The sequence below is a fragment of the Lactuca saligna genome, chromosome 5 (genome assembly GCF_052625555.1).
Source record: "Lactuca saligna cultivar CGN05327 chromosome 5, ASM5262555v1, whole genome shotgun sequence".
In the NCBI taxonomy this organism is placed as follows: Eukaryota; Viridiplantae; Streptophyta; class Magnoliopsida; order Asterales; family Asteraceae; genus Lactuca; species Lactuca saligna.
This window is the reverse complement of record NC_136421.1, coordinates 255,637,495-255,653,406: the sequence shown is the minus strand read 5'-3', so window position 1 is coordinate 255,653,406 and position 15,912 is coordinate 255,637,495. Positions and strand designations below refer to the sequence as shown.

Below are 15,912 nucleotides of genomic sequence, written 5' to 3'. Positions count from 1 at the left end.
ATTTAGAAAGTAACAGAGATATGCGAGTAACAGGAGATATGCAAGATTTGGGGAGAAAATGGTGGATGGGGTATGAAGAGGAGAAAGGTCATTTTCGGAACTTCACATAGAAAAATAGAGCAGGTAAATTTGCTTGGTAGGGGTTCCGCAATTGCCACCCTTGACAATTGGATACTTATTTATTAGGACAAAAGATAATGACTTATTTCAAAATGTGAAAGGAAACAAAGTTTTGTTATAATAGGGTGCAAAATACGGTATTTAATAATCTATTAATGATTGGATACAATGATGATGTGTAAGTTCACTTTCCATATGTCTAGGTTTACAAAATCAATATGCAATAATCCTCCATGACAGTTTCATTTTAGGCACAAAACAGAAATTCATGTTGTTGGAGAGTAAATGGAATATCCAAGATCTTAAAAGAGTGTCAAAAGTTGTGTCTCATACATCCCAAAATAGGATATGTTTTTTACAATTAAAGTATGTTTCTTGAACTATCATCATCATCACGCATCACTTGTTGTCAATAAGAACATATCATGGAGTTGTTAGGCAGCATGGAAACTTCCTCTCTCCATACGCAAAACTTGCTTATCTGTTATTCTTGCACTCCGATCAAGGTTTCCAACTGCAGTTAGTACTTGATATTTTGTAGATGATTTGTAAAGAACTCACGTTGCTACCGTTTGACCCCACAACAAGCATGGCCCCCTGACCCCACGTTTGTTTTATTGTTCGGAATCAACTTGGGTTACATAAAAATAGACGACACACTAGTTTTAATTCAAATAAATCACCAACATGTTTTCTTATTAAGTTGAAAATTTCTAAAGATTGGATCACAACTCCATAAAACATATGATCTTTGCATATACTCTGAAAATGATAAATAAAAGGATTCATTTTCAATATGAGTCGCATATAGAAACTTTTGTGACGTTTATAACGCAAATGGACTAAAAGGAGTATAAACAACAGGCTGCTTAGACATAGATGTGTTCCCAACAAATACACTTCGTGCTACAGTATGCTGCACAGCAACAGGCTGAATCTGCACAACTCTCTCCGGCACAAACTTACCTCCATCAACCTTCGCCACCACCTCAAAATGCATCTTCATTGTTTCCGGCTTCGTCCTCCATTCAGGCAGCTGACCTACACGCTGACTCTCCCATTCTGAGAGGTTTCCGCTCAGCTTCTTCTCCACTCTGAACCCTATCTTCACAAAAGTACGAGCAGATACATCTGCTTTCAAAAGCTTAAACGAACCCTCTTTACTGGCTTTCGAACCCAAAACCGACGTCAGCAGTCTTTCTAACCCAACTAGGTTCGAGTGTGAGCCGTTGATGGATGTCACCGGCCATAATGTGGTGAAATGGTCCGGTGTCAGGAGGGTTGGGGCGTCTTCTTGAAGATGATCAACAGTTGAGATTGCGGTTTTTGAAACCGAAGAGAGTTCGACTAAACCAGGTGCGAGGCGCTTGAGCTTGAGTTTGAGCTTTGAAGATGGTGAGGATGGAGTTGGTGATGTGAGAGATGTGGGGCCCACGATTCGAAGAGAGAGAAGTTGAGTTTGTGTTTGGGAAGCGTGTCGGAGGCGTTCTGCTAAGGTTAGGAGACCTGAAGCGAAGCCGTTTTGGGTGGTGTTTAATGGAAGTGGAAGCTCGATTGGGTGGCGTAGGCTGACCGATCGGGCACCCTTCACTGTTACAACCGCACCATCTGCTAAGATTATTTTCCTTAGTTCACCAGCGTCAACGTCATGCTGTAGATTTATCGATAAGAAATCAGAATCTTATTCTTCTCAATAAAATTGGAAGTAAAGAATCATGTGAATCTCGAACTTACAGGCAAGGAAAGCCTCATGTCCTTGGCGTCTTGGATCCAGAGCTCCATTGGGCCTGCGAGCTGAAATGGAGCCAAAACAGGTAGCCTTTCTCCGAGGACTTTCTTCTCGACCAGACCATTCTCATCACCGGCGTTTATGATCTGATCTTGCATTTGGAAAATAGGTAAATCCACGTATTCCCATCTATTGACATCCTCCATAAGTTTAAATGGAAGAATCTTATCATCGATTTCGATATCAAACTCATAAGCTAAGGATCGGCCGACTAAGGCGTCTCGTGCATCAAAGCCAGATATCTTAAAATCATCCGATTGAAGCCCTAATCCTTTGACAATAGCTTCCTTCAAATCCTGAAACACACGGAATAGATTCTTTCACTCTTGATCTAGATTAGTTATTTCGCATCTTTTGGTAAGCTTCCATGAGTTTTCTAAGCGTAAAACGAACAAACGAACGATTATACATCAACACCGGCATAAGACTAGGTTTAAAGATGTATCGGATGCGAAGTGAAATTCAGAATGTTTAGAGATTGTTTCAGGAAATAGTCAAGATACATTCACATGAGAAATACAATTATATGGGAAACTTGGTTTTGTGAAAATTGAAATACGAACAAACTTGATTTAACCATCTATAGGAATATCGGATCAAAAACACAATTCGAATTTACGAATCGGTTGAGTTTGAGATAATTACTTACCGCTATGGCTTTAGGATGTTGTTGATTGATGTCAGGCGCCGAGATCAAAGCCTCTGAACCCCGAAATTGAACTATTAGGGCTAAAAAACAGACATAACCTGCAAAATTCAACAGCCAAAGAGCCATTGAGGAGTGGAATTTCCAATTGGGAGACGACAGAAACGATGAGGATTCAAGAATTGTGATTTGATAGCTTTTTTTGGCCTTATGTTGGGGGTTTTAAACGGTTTGTGATGAATATGTGCAGGTAAAATAAAACGACGATGCTTCTGGAGGGAGGTAAATTGATGGTCAGTGCCGAATGGCGATGAGATGAGGTGGACATGCTACCAGGGTAGTAAATGATTTTAGTGGCACACGTGGCACGCGATTTCTTGGTAGGATGACGGTGTCGGGAACGGGATTCCGCAGCACGTAGGTTGATTTCGGAAATTTTTAATTATATTTTAATATCATCTTTAAATGATATTATTCTATTTTCAGTTAAAAAGTTATCTGGAAATAAAATGGCTTGTACGGGAAGGTGTCCTTATTTATAATCCAATCCAATTCAATCTTCTATTAAAAAAACTATTTTTTTTTTCATATCAATAATTCAATTAAACCTACTCTTTGTTTTTTATATCAACCAAATCTAGTTTAATATTAAAAAAAGTTATATCAATATCGGTATCATTTCGTAGAGAAAATTTAATTATGTATTTTGTATATTTTATTTATTTATTTACTTAACATAAAAGTCAATTACTAACAAAATTAGATTTTATTAAAAAAGTTAATTTAACTCAACTATAATTAACTAGTAAGTGATGGACACTGTCGTTTGGTTCGATGGAATCTATTGGAATTATAAGCAATTACAATCTAATTCCATCATTTTTGTATATTTGATTAAGCTTTCAAAAAGAATTTGATTCCTAAATAAGTCAAATTTTCCTTCCAATGAAGGAAAATAAATTTCATCCAAAAATTTAATGAATTAAAATTCCATCACTTTCCTATATTACTCACTTTTTTTAATACTACATATGAAACATTTCTGTTGCCGCCACCACCACCACTCATCACCCACCACCGCCGCTACACACCACCACTACAACCTCCACCGCCACCTGCTATCACCACCACCACCAGTACCTCTGCTACCACCGTTATTGTCACCGCCAACATCACTGCCACCATCACATTCATTTACTAATTTTATAATTTATATAACATATTTTTACATATAAGTTATTAAACAAAGGAAAATAAGCAAAAAAAGGATAATTTTATCATTTTATATTATTTCAGTTCCACTTTCTGCCAAACAAACAGAATATTGAATTAGATTGAAATTTCTGACAGATTTCAATTCCTTAACAGATTTTAATTCCTTAGAAAAACATTTTGCAAACCAAACAAACCCTTAAGTTGTCACTACAACCTAGGTCATCAAAAAAATTTAGCTTTTATTTTCTTTTAATTTAAAACTGGTGAGCCGCTCACCCAAATCAACCCAATGGGGGTAGTCTAATGGTTTTTTTTTTAAAACCTTATCCTGTTTTTTTAGATCGGTTTCAATTACAACCTACGTGGCTTTTTCGATTTAAAAACCGATTCGGTTCCATTATAGTAAAAATACATGCAAAAATTGGTTTGTTGATTTTTATTAAAACATATTTTTAATTGATGATTCTGTTTTATTTAAACAGGTTATTAAAAATAGTTTTTTTTTTCGGTTTTTAGAAAACTGGTTATGTTTGTGCACCTTTGCTTGTAAGGAACAACAAAAATTTAGCAGATAAAAACTCCAAAAACTTCTTAAATATCCGCAACGAGGGGCTCTGTGGAAGGCACGTGCGGAAAAAGACAAAAAAAATCGTTGTTTTAAATAGTTCCGCAAAAGATGTCTCTGTGGAAATGCGTATGTCTCTGCGGAACTCTTGTACACCTCTAAAGAAATGGTAGCCGAAAGCATTAAAAAATGTCAATTCCAAAGAGGGCTCTATGGATCCGTAGAAATGCCCTGTACGGATCTGTTCTTCATCTAACTCTGAGGAACTGTTATGCACCTCACAATCTCCGTTCTTGTTTCTTCGATCAATCGATTCTCACTTCCTTTACCCGTCTTCATTCCGCAGCAAACCTCCCCCAAACCCATTGCTTCTTCCACAACCTACACTACAAATCGGGTTTTTTTGGGTGATTTTACAAAAAGACCACTGCCACCTCATTTCCTCAGTGCTATTCAGATACTAAGAGCTTTAGGCCTTCTGCAGAGCATCTCTTTGCGGAAGTCATAGTTATTTAATAAAATTCAATTTTTCATGATCATTTGTTTTATACACACCCTTCCATTTGGTCATTTGATGAATTTTCATGGTGTGCATGAGTTGCTCTTCAACACAGAAGTGGCCACCTCCGACCTCACTCCCGTGAGTATGCTTGGTCCTTTGATGCCCTACAACCTAATATTTTGTCTAAAATCTTGAAAAAACTTAATGAGTTTAACCTAATTTATCATTTTCTTTTTTAATATATATACAAACTTCAGTTAAATTTTTAAAAATAGACATTCCGAATTTAATCTGGAACTTAAATGGAGCTGTTTTCATTTAACACAAAACGTCAACCAAAAAAAACCTACGCCACCTACTGCTTTGGTTTCTATATGGGGCTAAAATCATGAGGCAATCAGATTAATCATTAATTATTTGATTCTAAACTAATTTAATATGGATTCTCAAATTTTGATTTCAAATGTATGCATTATAAAACATACATGAACTCGAACTATATTCATTTTACATGGAATTTGTAGAAAAATAATCAAATGAACAACTCACTAATTACTAATAATTGTATTCTAGAACACAGATTTCCATTTGTTCTTTATATTCTAAAACTCAACTTTGAGATATTCACATGAATTTCTTGAATCCAAACCGTAGTTTCTTTACCAATTCCTCCATTGTGATGATTAAATCCCTATCCATCTGTGAAAAATATGGTACATGTTTGAGTCAAATCACATATATCAAAACACAAAACTGCGGCATAAATCGATAAGTCAAATAGCCTCTTGTGCAAAAAAGTCAAACCCTCACCTGAGCAATAATGGTTATATGAAGAGCAGAATTCGCAAAGATCATGGCATTACTGCAGATCACGGAGAGATGAAGCTTCTCTATTTCAGCCAGTGTATTTTCTACAACACCTGTTTTTTTCTCACAATGGACTCTTATTAGGACATTCTTCCCGGAAAATCTTGCTTCTACCTCCGGGAGTTTTTCTGGTACACCGGAGATTTTCTCACTTGAAGAAATTTCACCACCATCAACCACCACCTCAAATTTTACTGATTGTATGTTTGCTTTGTTTTGTGTCTGCTCTTCAAGTATCTTCACTTTCTCTTGTAGGATCTTTGTATACTCGATTGCATCTCCAAGAACAGAAGCCTTATCCATCTATTATCCATAAAACATGCAAATTAGAAGAAAATACTTCATCTAGTATTAAAGACACATGTAATCTGGAAAAGGGATTTTTTTTTTACCCTTTTGAGGTTAGGGAGTATAGCAGAGAGGGCTATGAAGTGTTGTCTGAGTTTCTCTCGCCTTTTTCTTTCAGTCAATACATGATCTTGATATGGAGTAACTCTAGTGTTGTTGCTTGTAGATGACATTTTTGCACCACCATCATTGTTACCTTGAAAATCTTGGTTGAAAACATAGTAGTTTTGGTTGCCAAATTGGGATGATGGTAAGTGATTGCTGTGATTTTTGAGCTCTTTAATGGGTGTTGAAGATGATTCCACATCAAAGAAAGGTGCATGAGCATGAAGGTGATGATCATGTGTCTTCTTCTCTCCAAATGTTGCCATTGAACTGAGTTGATTATCAATGGAGTTGACTGGCCACTGGAAATTGAAAAACGAATCCTCCATTCCGGTTGATTGTGATAAGCTTTTAAATTGTGGAAGTTCCATTATTGGCGATGAGGATTGCACCAAATTCACTCTTTTAGACATTTCAACAAACAGTTTGTACGCAAATTAGTCCCACAGACAGAACAACCCTGTTAACACAGAAACACCAAATTAGTATAACCTTTTGCAAGGTTAAATTGAACTATTATAGGTAGAGTTTTGGCGACATTCAAGGGCCCTACGTGGTCTCTTTCCTTCTACGTATATACGAACTGCACGTTTGCGTGAATTAAAATAAATAAGAGGTATGGATTTAATGTTGGGTCGTAGGAAATTCAAGATGACGCAGCCGTCACAGGCTGTCAGGTTCGGAAGGTAAGTCGACAACTAAAAATGTCTCCCACCGGCCAACTCATCAGTCATAATCCTCCACATTTAGCGGGAATTTAGTATTTGTCTTATTATCTCTCTATATATAATAATAATAAAACTTTAATAATTGAAGTATATTTTCTTATATAATAAAATTTTGATCGATAAAATTTTGATTGATATTAGGTAGAGTTGTCAAAAATCGATCCAATCCATTTATCCGATCCGAACCCAACCTTGGGTTGAGATGTTCAAAGGATAAATTGGTCAACCCACCTAACTCATTTAATTAAATAGGTTGAGTCGGATAAATGTTGTTAATCTGTTTTCAACCTACCAACTCATTTAATTTTAATATATATTTTATTTAAATATTACGATATATTAAACCTACCAACTCATTTAACTTTAATATATATTTTATTTAATAATTATTTAAATATTACGATATATTAATCTAAGTATCTTAAATATTATTAAAAGAGAACCTTTAATTCCACACTTAAGAAATCAAGGTCATTCATTGCATTTCAATCTTATATTTTAAACCCTTAGATTATTTGCTTACGTTATCGTTTGAAAACGTCTCCTTAATGATATTCATAAAATTAGAGAAACCTTAACCCTAATTAGCCTCCACTTGACACCGGCCATGCTTTCTCTACTGACGAATAGCTTCCTAAGTTCACCGATTACTTCCAGCAAATTAATTTTTTTTTCCTTTGCAAAGTGGTGGTTTGAATTTGATACTGATCTTACTCTCCGAAGTCTTCTCTTCGAAGATTTAGCTTAGCCGCATCCTTATATTATAATCAACAATGAAAGATCAATGCTGGATTTAGGTAAATTGAAGCACAAACGAAATATTGAGGCTGGATCTGGAAAAATAGAAAGTAAAAATCTTTTTTATATAGTCGCACCCCTATGCTCTCTCTATGAACATCCACCGTCGGTACCACTGCCATCAGCCATCTACAACCCCTCACCATGTGACATCCCCAAAATCACGGCCAGAAAAGACCGACTTTGTTTATGCTTTATAAAAAATCAGAGTACTTCATTTTATAAAAAGGTTGCGGAATTTGTTCCCAGAAAAACATGGTAAATACGTTATTAAAACATTTTCAAAGAAACGTATTTATTTCATTTAAAAACGTTTGGGATGTCATCGTTAATACAGGAACATAAGCATAAACAGAACTTACAATTATTCACACTAGTGGTCTACATCTCTTTAAATCTCTCAGTGTAATGTCACTTCATATCAATACCTGTGATATAAATAAACTGAGTGGGTCAGGTTGGGAAACCTGGTGAGCACATAGGGATTTCAATCCCACAATGTTATACCATATATATAGTTTAAAATTCACAAAATATACAATTTCACCATACATATATATAAACAACTCTTATCCCACCCCGTCGATCCTCGCAACGAGGCTATCCATACTCTCAGACCTAAGATTAATCGTTTTACCTACTCCATACTCTCGGATCAGAAATGAACGAATTTACCAAATCCATACTCTCGGACTAGGGACGAATGACTAATCCATACTCTCGGATTAAAGATGAATGATTATGCCTAATCCATACTCTCGGACTAGGGACAATAGCTAATCCATACTCTCGGATTAACGACGAATGATTATGACTAATCCATATTCTCGGACTAGGGACAATGACTATGTCTAATCCATACTCCCGGATAAGTGACATATACTAACTTCTATTCTCTGAGTTTAACTCACTTGTACTCGCAAGAATATACTACCCAATATTCCTCATATTTAATTTAGGTCTACTCTTTATCCTAAATTATCAAATATAATCAGGTATGTTCTTTAACACGAATTTCAAGCAACATCAATTAACTCGCACATAAACATATAATTAATACTTCAATCAATACTTGTATTAAAATCATGTTCATGAAAGGGACTATGCACTCACCTGAGAAGGTGGTGACTCGGTACTCGGACAACGCTTCGTTTACTTTAAAATAATTTCCTTCGACGAAACCTAGTATTATCACCAATAGATTTTAGTCTATTATTCGCCGAGACTAATTAATAGTCTAGCTATTATTACTATTATATAAGCGTTAAAAAAATACTTATATAACCCATAATAATAGCCCAAGTATTTATTATATGTTCTTAATAACGTTAATATAATTAAATAAAAACTATATTAAAAATAGCGTAGGCGTAGCTCACTTACAGTGGGTTTTATAGAAAACCAGGCTTTGCTTGGAGCAGCGTTTCCGAGCCGAAAAGCTCTTCTTCTCGGAGCCGTCGAGCACTCCGGGGCTTCCACCTCGTGCTAGGGAGGTTCCCTAGGCTTTTCGGGGGATTTCGGGGCTAGAGAGAGGTTCTAGAGAGAGAGAGTAAAGAGAAGAAAGAATGGGAAAGGTGTGAAGAAAATGAGGGTGGGAGAGGTGGTATTTATAGGGTGAAAATGGCTGAACTTGGTGCCACATGTCACCATCTAGTGGCAAGACTTGGGGAGAAAGCAATGGCCAAGATTGTGCCACATCACCCATTTTCGCACAACACACTTCCGACTTCTAAAATCCGTAACTTTCACATACGACCTCCGTTTTTGACGTTCTTTATATCCACGCGTAGGTAAAAATAATATCTACAACTTTCATTTGGACTCCGTCGGCTAATTCTCGACCGATCTTAAATTTAACAGTACGAGGCGTTTAGACTGTTAAATGACCGCGAAGAATTCGTAACTCCTTCATACGGACTCCGTTTTCGTCTGTCTTTTTACCGTTGAGTTCCTATTAATGAGATCTTCAACTCTCATTTATTTCACGTAAGCCAAAAACCGCTCGAACTAAAATTCGAGTTTCGGGCTGTACACTGCTAAGCCGAATCTTAGAAAAATCACAACTTCCTCATACGAAGTCAGATTTGGGCGTTCTTTTTATCGACGCTCTTAGTTTAACATATTCTACGACTTTTGTTTAGATTGATAAGGCTAAAAAGTCTTCTATCATAAATTCACTATTTACGTCTTCCGGTGCCGTGCCGGTTTTGCCGTAAAACTTCGGCGGGTCATAACTTCTTCGTTATAACTCGGATTTCGGCGTTCTTTATATGTACGGAAACCTTGTGACATATTCTAAAACTTGGTTAAGACTATTCATTCTAAATAATCTTTTGTCGAAAAGTCATTTTTGACCCCTATTGCCTCTAAATTGACTAGCCCGGATCTGCGGGCGTTACAATTATCTCCCCCTTAGGATGATTACGTCCCGGAATCATCAACGAAACAAGGATCGTATAATGACTCCATACGTCATCTCTTCATCCTAGGTAATAATTATAACTTCTTTATTCCTTCAAGTCTATCTCTTAGACTTATTGACTGTAAGCAGTACTTGATCGTGCACCTGATCTCTACCTCATATTAGACTCCAAATTATGACCTATCATCATGTGATGTACGTTTAGACTCAGGTCTCTTAAATTCTAAAACAGACTAAGCCTTCCTTCATGTTCTAATGTGATATAATCATACTTTAACATGTAGCATTTCTAGCTACCAACGAGCGCGATACTTCTATTGATCGCTTTGATTTTTAAGCGTTTGGTTTAAGTCGGACGCTATATCAAACTTGGTTCTCTGAACCACGTAACCTACTCATCGTAGTCGGACTCAAGGTGATATGACCACTAGGGTCGGGATAACAACAATCTTCTTAGTCATTACCGAAACAATGGTAACGACATACTTGAATAAAACGAAATCAATTACTGGCTTCTTGGTAACCTTGTGACTTTCCCTGATCCAAGTGTGAGTCCTGTGCTTCCGGTAGTATAGGCCTCTACTACCATTCACACCTACTCATACTCGTCCCAAGTATTGTCCCGCAGTTTTTCCAAGTCACCATACAAGAAAACCATACAACAACTTAACACATCAGATAACAAAACAAAGGTTTTATATTATTTCTTGAAACTATTACATAGGTGTTCAAGTTCACCCTAGACTATGCCTCTAACGGGCTACATCGTGAGGTACTATCTACACGATTACTCCATAACTCGATCCTCGGATGTCAAGCCTTCACTCTTGAATCCTTGCATTGTCATCTGCTTCGTCAAGGATCATTTTAAATGCTCTCGCCTTTGGCTTTGGTGGCACATTTGGCTTTGTAGCCCCTTCTCTCTTTGGGCAGTCTTGTTTGAAGTGTCCTTCTTCTCCACACTTAAAGCAGACTTCTCTCTTGGTTGTGCATTCGCTGGCATAATGACCAGTCTTCCCGTATTTAAAGCATGTCGTATATTTAGAGCATTTCCCGATGTGCTTCTTTCTACACTTGTCACACCATTGCGTTCCTTCTTCAAACTTCGAGAATTTTCTCTTCTCGCTGGACCTTGAAGATCCTTCAAACTTTCTCTTCTCGCCAACCTCCATCTTGCTGGAGGCTCTTCCCTTGATCATATCTTCGACAGACTTGGCAGCCCAGATAGCTGCCTCTAGAGTAAGTGCTTGACGCACTGGCACCGCGTACTCCCATGGAAGTCCCTTTGTGTACTTGTCGATTTTCGCAGCTCATCCGGAACAAGACACAAGGCGAACTCCATCTTCTCTGTGAAGTTGTTGGTGTATTCATCGATTGACATGCTTCCCTTCTTCAGGGTTAGAAACTGGTTCTCTAGCTCAAGCAGGTTTTGAGCTGAGCAGTACTTTCGTTTGAATTGCACCAGAAATTCTGCCCATGTCAGTTGCAGAGGCTCATTAGGGCTCAGAGTCTTCCCCAAGGTATTCCACCAACGTACAGCGCCTCCTCGAAACTGACGCACTGCAAATGTGGTATGTAGCTTCCCTCTATAACCACATGTCATGAAGGCTAACTCCATCTCCGAGATCCAATCCATGACCCCGATCGGATCCTCCTTTCCAGTGAAAGTCGATGGCTTGCAAGTCAGAAAATCCTTGTACTTGCATCCATTCCTCTCGACCTCGTCATCTTGGTTGTTTTGTCGAACTATTGGTGGGTTGACTTGACCAACAGTCCCACTGTAGTTTCCTTCCTCAGTCTGCCCTTCGTTCAACTCGGGCTGTTCGATCTGAATAGTGGCTTCCTCACGATTTTGCTGGAGCAAACGTCTAGTTACCTCCATTTGACGATCCAACATCGCTTGGATCATCGCTTGCACTCCGGCCATTGTGACTGGCTCAGCGGCGGCTTCCATCACCGGTATTTGCTCAATCACTGGGGGTTGGTTTCTGTTCCCATTTGCATTCACGTTTCCGCTACAGGTTCTTGCCATCTTGATCTATACACCGAATAAGGTGAATCTAGATCTTTACTTAGGATTGACGGTTAAATCATCCTTATCACTCCGAAACGTTTATATGCTAGTTCTAATATCGTAGTCGTACGTTTAGAATCCTAAACACATAAGGTTTCCAGATCCGGTCGGCAACAGACCATAGATCCGAACAACTAACAGCATATCAGGCACAAGTATTTAGCACATAAAAGCATTTTAGGCATAATTCCTAAAATAAGCTAGTGCTCACACCTTACAATCATCGCTTAGCATTCTAAGTTTAAGTCTAGAAATAAATCCATATTCCTAGTTCGCTGAAACTAATGCTCTGATACCAACTGTGACATCCCCAAAATCACGGCCAGAAAAGACCGACTTTGTTTATGCTTTATAAAAATCAGAGTACTTCATTTTATAAAAAGGTTGCGGAATTTGTTCCCAGAAAAACATGGTAAATACGTTATTAAAACATTTTCAAAGAAACGTATTTATTTCATTTAAAAACGTTTGGGATGTCATCGTTAATACAGGAACATAAGCATAAACAGAACTTACAATTATTCACACTAGTGGTCTACATCTCTTTAAATCTCTCAGTGTAATGTCACTTCATATCAATACCTGTGATATAAATAAACTGAGTGGGTCAGGTTGGGAAACCTGGTGAGCACATAGGGATTTCAATCCCACAATGTTATACCATATATATAGTTTAAAATTCACAAAATATACAATTTCACCATACATATATATAAACAACTCTTATCCCACCCCGTCGATCCTCGCAACGAGGCTATCCATACTCTCAGACCTAAGATTAATCGTTTTACCTACTCCATACTCTCGGATCAGAAATGAACGAATTTACCAAATCCATACTCTCGGACTAGGGACGAATGACTAATCCATACTCTCGGATTAAAGATGAATGATTATGCCTAATCCATACTCTCGGACTAGGGACAATAGCTAATCCATACTCTCGGATTAACGACGAATGATTATGACTAATCCATATTCTCGGACTAGGGACAATGACTATGTCTAATCCATACTCCCGGATAAGTGACATATACTAACTTCTATTCTCTGAGTTTAACTCACTTGTACTCGCAAGAATATACTACCCAATATTCCTCATATTTAATTTAGGTCTACTCTTTATCCTAAATTATCAAATATAATCAGGTATGTTCTTTAACACGAATTTCAAGCAACATCAATTAACTCGCACATAAACATATAATTAATACTTCAATCAATACTTGTATTAAAATCATGTTCATGAAAGGGACTATGCACTCACCTGAGAAGGTGGTGACTCGGTACTCGGACAACGCTTCGTTTACTTTAAAATAATTTCCTTCGACGAAACCTAGTATTATCACCAATAGATTTTAGTCTATTATTCGCCGAGACTAATTAATAGTCTAGCTATTATTACTATTATATAAGCGTTAAAAAAATACTTATATAACCCATAATAATAGCCCAAGTATTTATTATATGTTCTTAATAACGTTAATATAATTAAATAAAAACTATATTAAAAATAGCGTAGGCGTAGCTCACTTACAGTGGGTTTTATAGAAAACCAGGCTTTGCTTGGAGCAGCGTTTCCGAGCCGAAAAGCTCTTCTTCTCGGAGCCGTCGAGCACTCCGGGGCTTCCACCTCGTGCTAGGGAGGTTCCCTAGGCTTTTCGGGGGATTTCGGGGCTAGAGAGAGGTTCTAGAGAGAGAGAGTAAAGAGAAGAAAGAATGGGAAAGGTGTGAAGAAAATGAGGGTGGGAGAGGTGGTATTTATAGGGTGAAAATGGCTGAACTTGGTGCCACATGTCACCATCTAGTGGCAAGACTTGGGGAGAAAGCAATGGCCAAGATTGTGCCACATCACCCATTTTCGCACAACACACTTCCGACTTCTAAAATCCGTAACTTTCACATACGACCTCCGTTTTTGACGTTCTTTATATCCACGCGTAGGTAAAAATAATATCTACAACTTTCATTTGGACTCCGTCGGCTAATTCTCGACCGATCTTAAATTTAACAGTACGAGGCGTTTAGACTGTTAAATGACCGCGAAGAATTCGTAACTCCTTCATACGGACTCCGTTTTCGTCTGTCTTTTTACCGTTGAGTTCCTATTAATGAGATCTTCAACTCTCATTTATTTCACGTAAGCCAAAAACCGCTCGAACTAAAATTCGAGTTTCGGGCTGTACACTGCTAAGCCGAATCTTAGAAAAATCACAACTTCCTCATACGAAGTCAGATTTGGGCGTTCTTTTTATCGACGCTCTTAGTTTAACATATTCTACGACTTTTGTTTAGATTGATAAGGCTAAAAAGTCTTCTATCATAAATTCACTATTTACGTCTTCCGGTGCCGTGCCGGTTTTGCCGTAAAACTTCGGCGGGTCATAACTTCTTCGTTATAACTCGGATTTCGGCGTTCTTTATATGTACGGAAACCTTGTGACATATTATAAAACTTGGTTAAGACTATTCATTCTAAATAATCTTTTGTCGAAAAGTCATTTTTGACCCCTATTGCCTCTAAATTGACTAGCCCGGATCTGCGGGCGTTACACACCATCTCCTTCATCTTCCGGCTCTCACGCTCTCATCAACTCTTGCAATTCGCTAAAACTTTTCGGATTTAAAGATCTCGCCTATAACATTCTCCGTTTTTTCTTCTTCTTCTTGATGACCCATTCAAATTTTCACATATTTTGTATGTGGCTTGGTTGCAGGTTGATTGTTGATTGTTTCAGTTGGTTTTCCCCTTCCCATTTCATGTGTTCGTCATCTTGCAATCTCAAGTCTTCTACTAATTTATGTTTTTTAGACCTAAATCGACTTATGGTCTCTGTTTCATTTTGATTTTTAGCTTTTGAAACCCTTAAGGTTCAAGCCCTAAATTGATTTATGGTTCTCATGTAAATATTGCATCTTATGTTAGAGCATCATTTTGATTGTTAGCTTTTGAAACCCTTAAGGTTCAAGCCCTATATCGATTTATGGTTCTCATGTAAATATTGCATCTTATGTTAGAGCCATGCCTGCTAGCAAACTTTCTAAGCTTACTTTCGTTGATCCAGGGCAAACATGACTTTGGGAACTGATTAGGGGGAATGATCCATTCACATTTGTGGGGATGTCTTTAGTTAACGACTAAAGAATAGGTAAGATGTTAGACAGGATTTTGTTATTTAATTTCATTCTCAGGTCATTTCGAACTTAGTATGTCATTTTAACATGTACTCTCTTTTATATAGGTGAAGATGACTGAACCAAGCGAGATTCCTAAATCCAACAAGGTATGTTTAATCGTTGGCACTTATTCTTGATCTGAATTTTATTTTTATTTGAGTCATTTGAGTTTTCATGAGGATTTGATGATAGCAAATGATTTGAAGAAATCTCACATGAATCTTAAGATGAAGTAGCATCCTGATAAAAACTAGGACTGACAAATATGTATCACAGATAACCAACCAACATATTACCAACCGAACCAATAAAATCGGTATCCAAGTTGTTTGGTAGCCAATATGTTTGGCTGGTAATACCATGCCAATTAAGTAGTATTGGTATGGTAACGATATGAAATTTTGAATACTACGGTTGTACCGTACCAACATATATATATATATATATATATATATATATATATATATATATATATATATATATATATATATATATATCAATTCATAAATACACAGAAATATAAGTTCTCATATCTTCATGTTTTAATTAGAATAAC

At 37.2% G+C, this 15,912-nt stretch overlaps 2 protein-coding genes across 2 annotated transcripts; both read right to left on the bottom strand.

The window, feature by feature from the left end:
• Positions 1–848: 848 nt before the first annotated feature.
• On the bottom strand, positions 849–2,873 carry TIN1 (tunicamycin induced protein). Its single transcript, XM_078995696.1, has 3 exons — positions 2,559–2,873; positions 1,855–2,205; positions 849–1,771 (listed from the first exon to the last, which is right to left on the bottom strand). Exons 1-3 carry the CDS (start codon positions 2,682–2,684, stop codon positions 947–949), a joined length of 1,302 nt encoding a protein of 433 aa, XP_078851822.1. The 5' UTR covers positions 2,685–2,873; the 3' UTR covers positions 849–946.
• A 2,429-nt stretch (positions 2,874–5,302) lies between these two features.
• Positions 5,303–6,891, bottom strand: LOC144997485 (transcription factor bHLH25-like). Its single transcript, XM_078957398.1, has 4 exons — positions 6,711–6,891; positions 6,097–6,617; positions 5,648–6,007; positions 5,303–5,536 (listed from the first exon to the last, which is right to left on the bottom strand). The coding sequence occupies exons 2-4, from the start codon at positions 6,568–6,570 to the stop codon at positions 5,462–5,464; spliced, it is 909 nt and encodes a 302-aa protein (XP_078813524.1). The 5' UTR covers positions 6,571–6,617; positions 6,711–6,891; the 3' UTR covers positions 5,303–5,461.
• Positions 6,892–15,912: the final 9,021 nt, after the last annotated feature.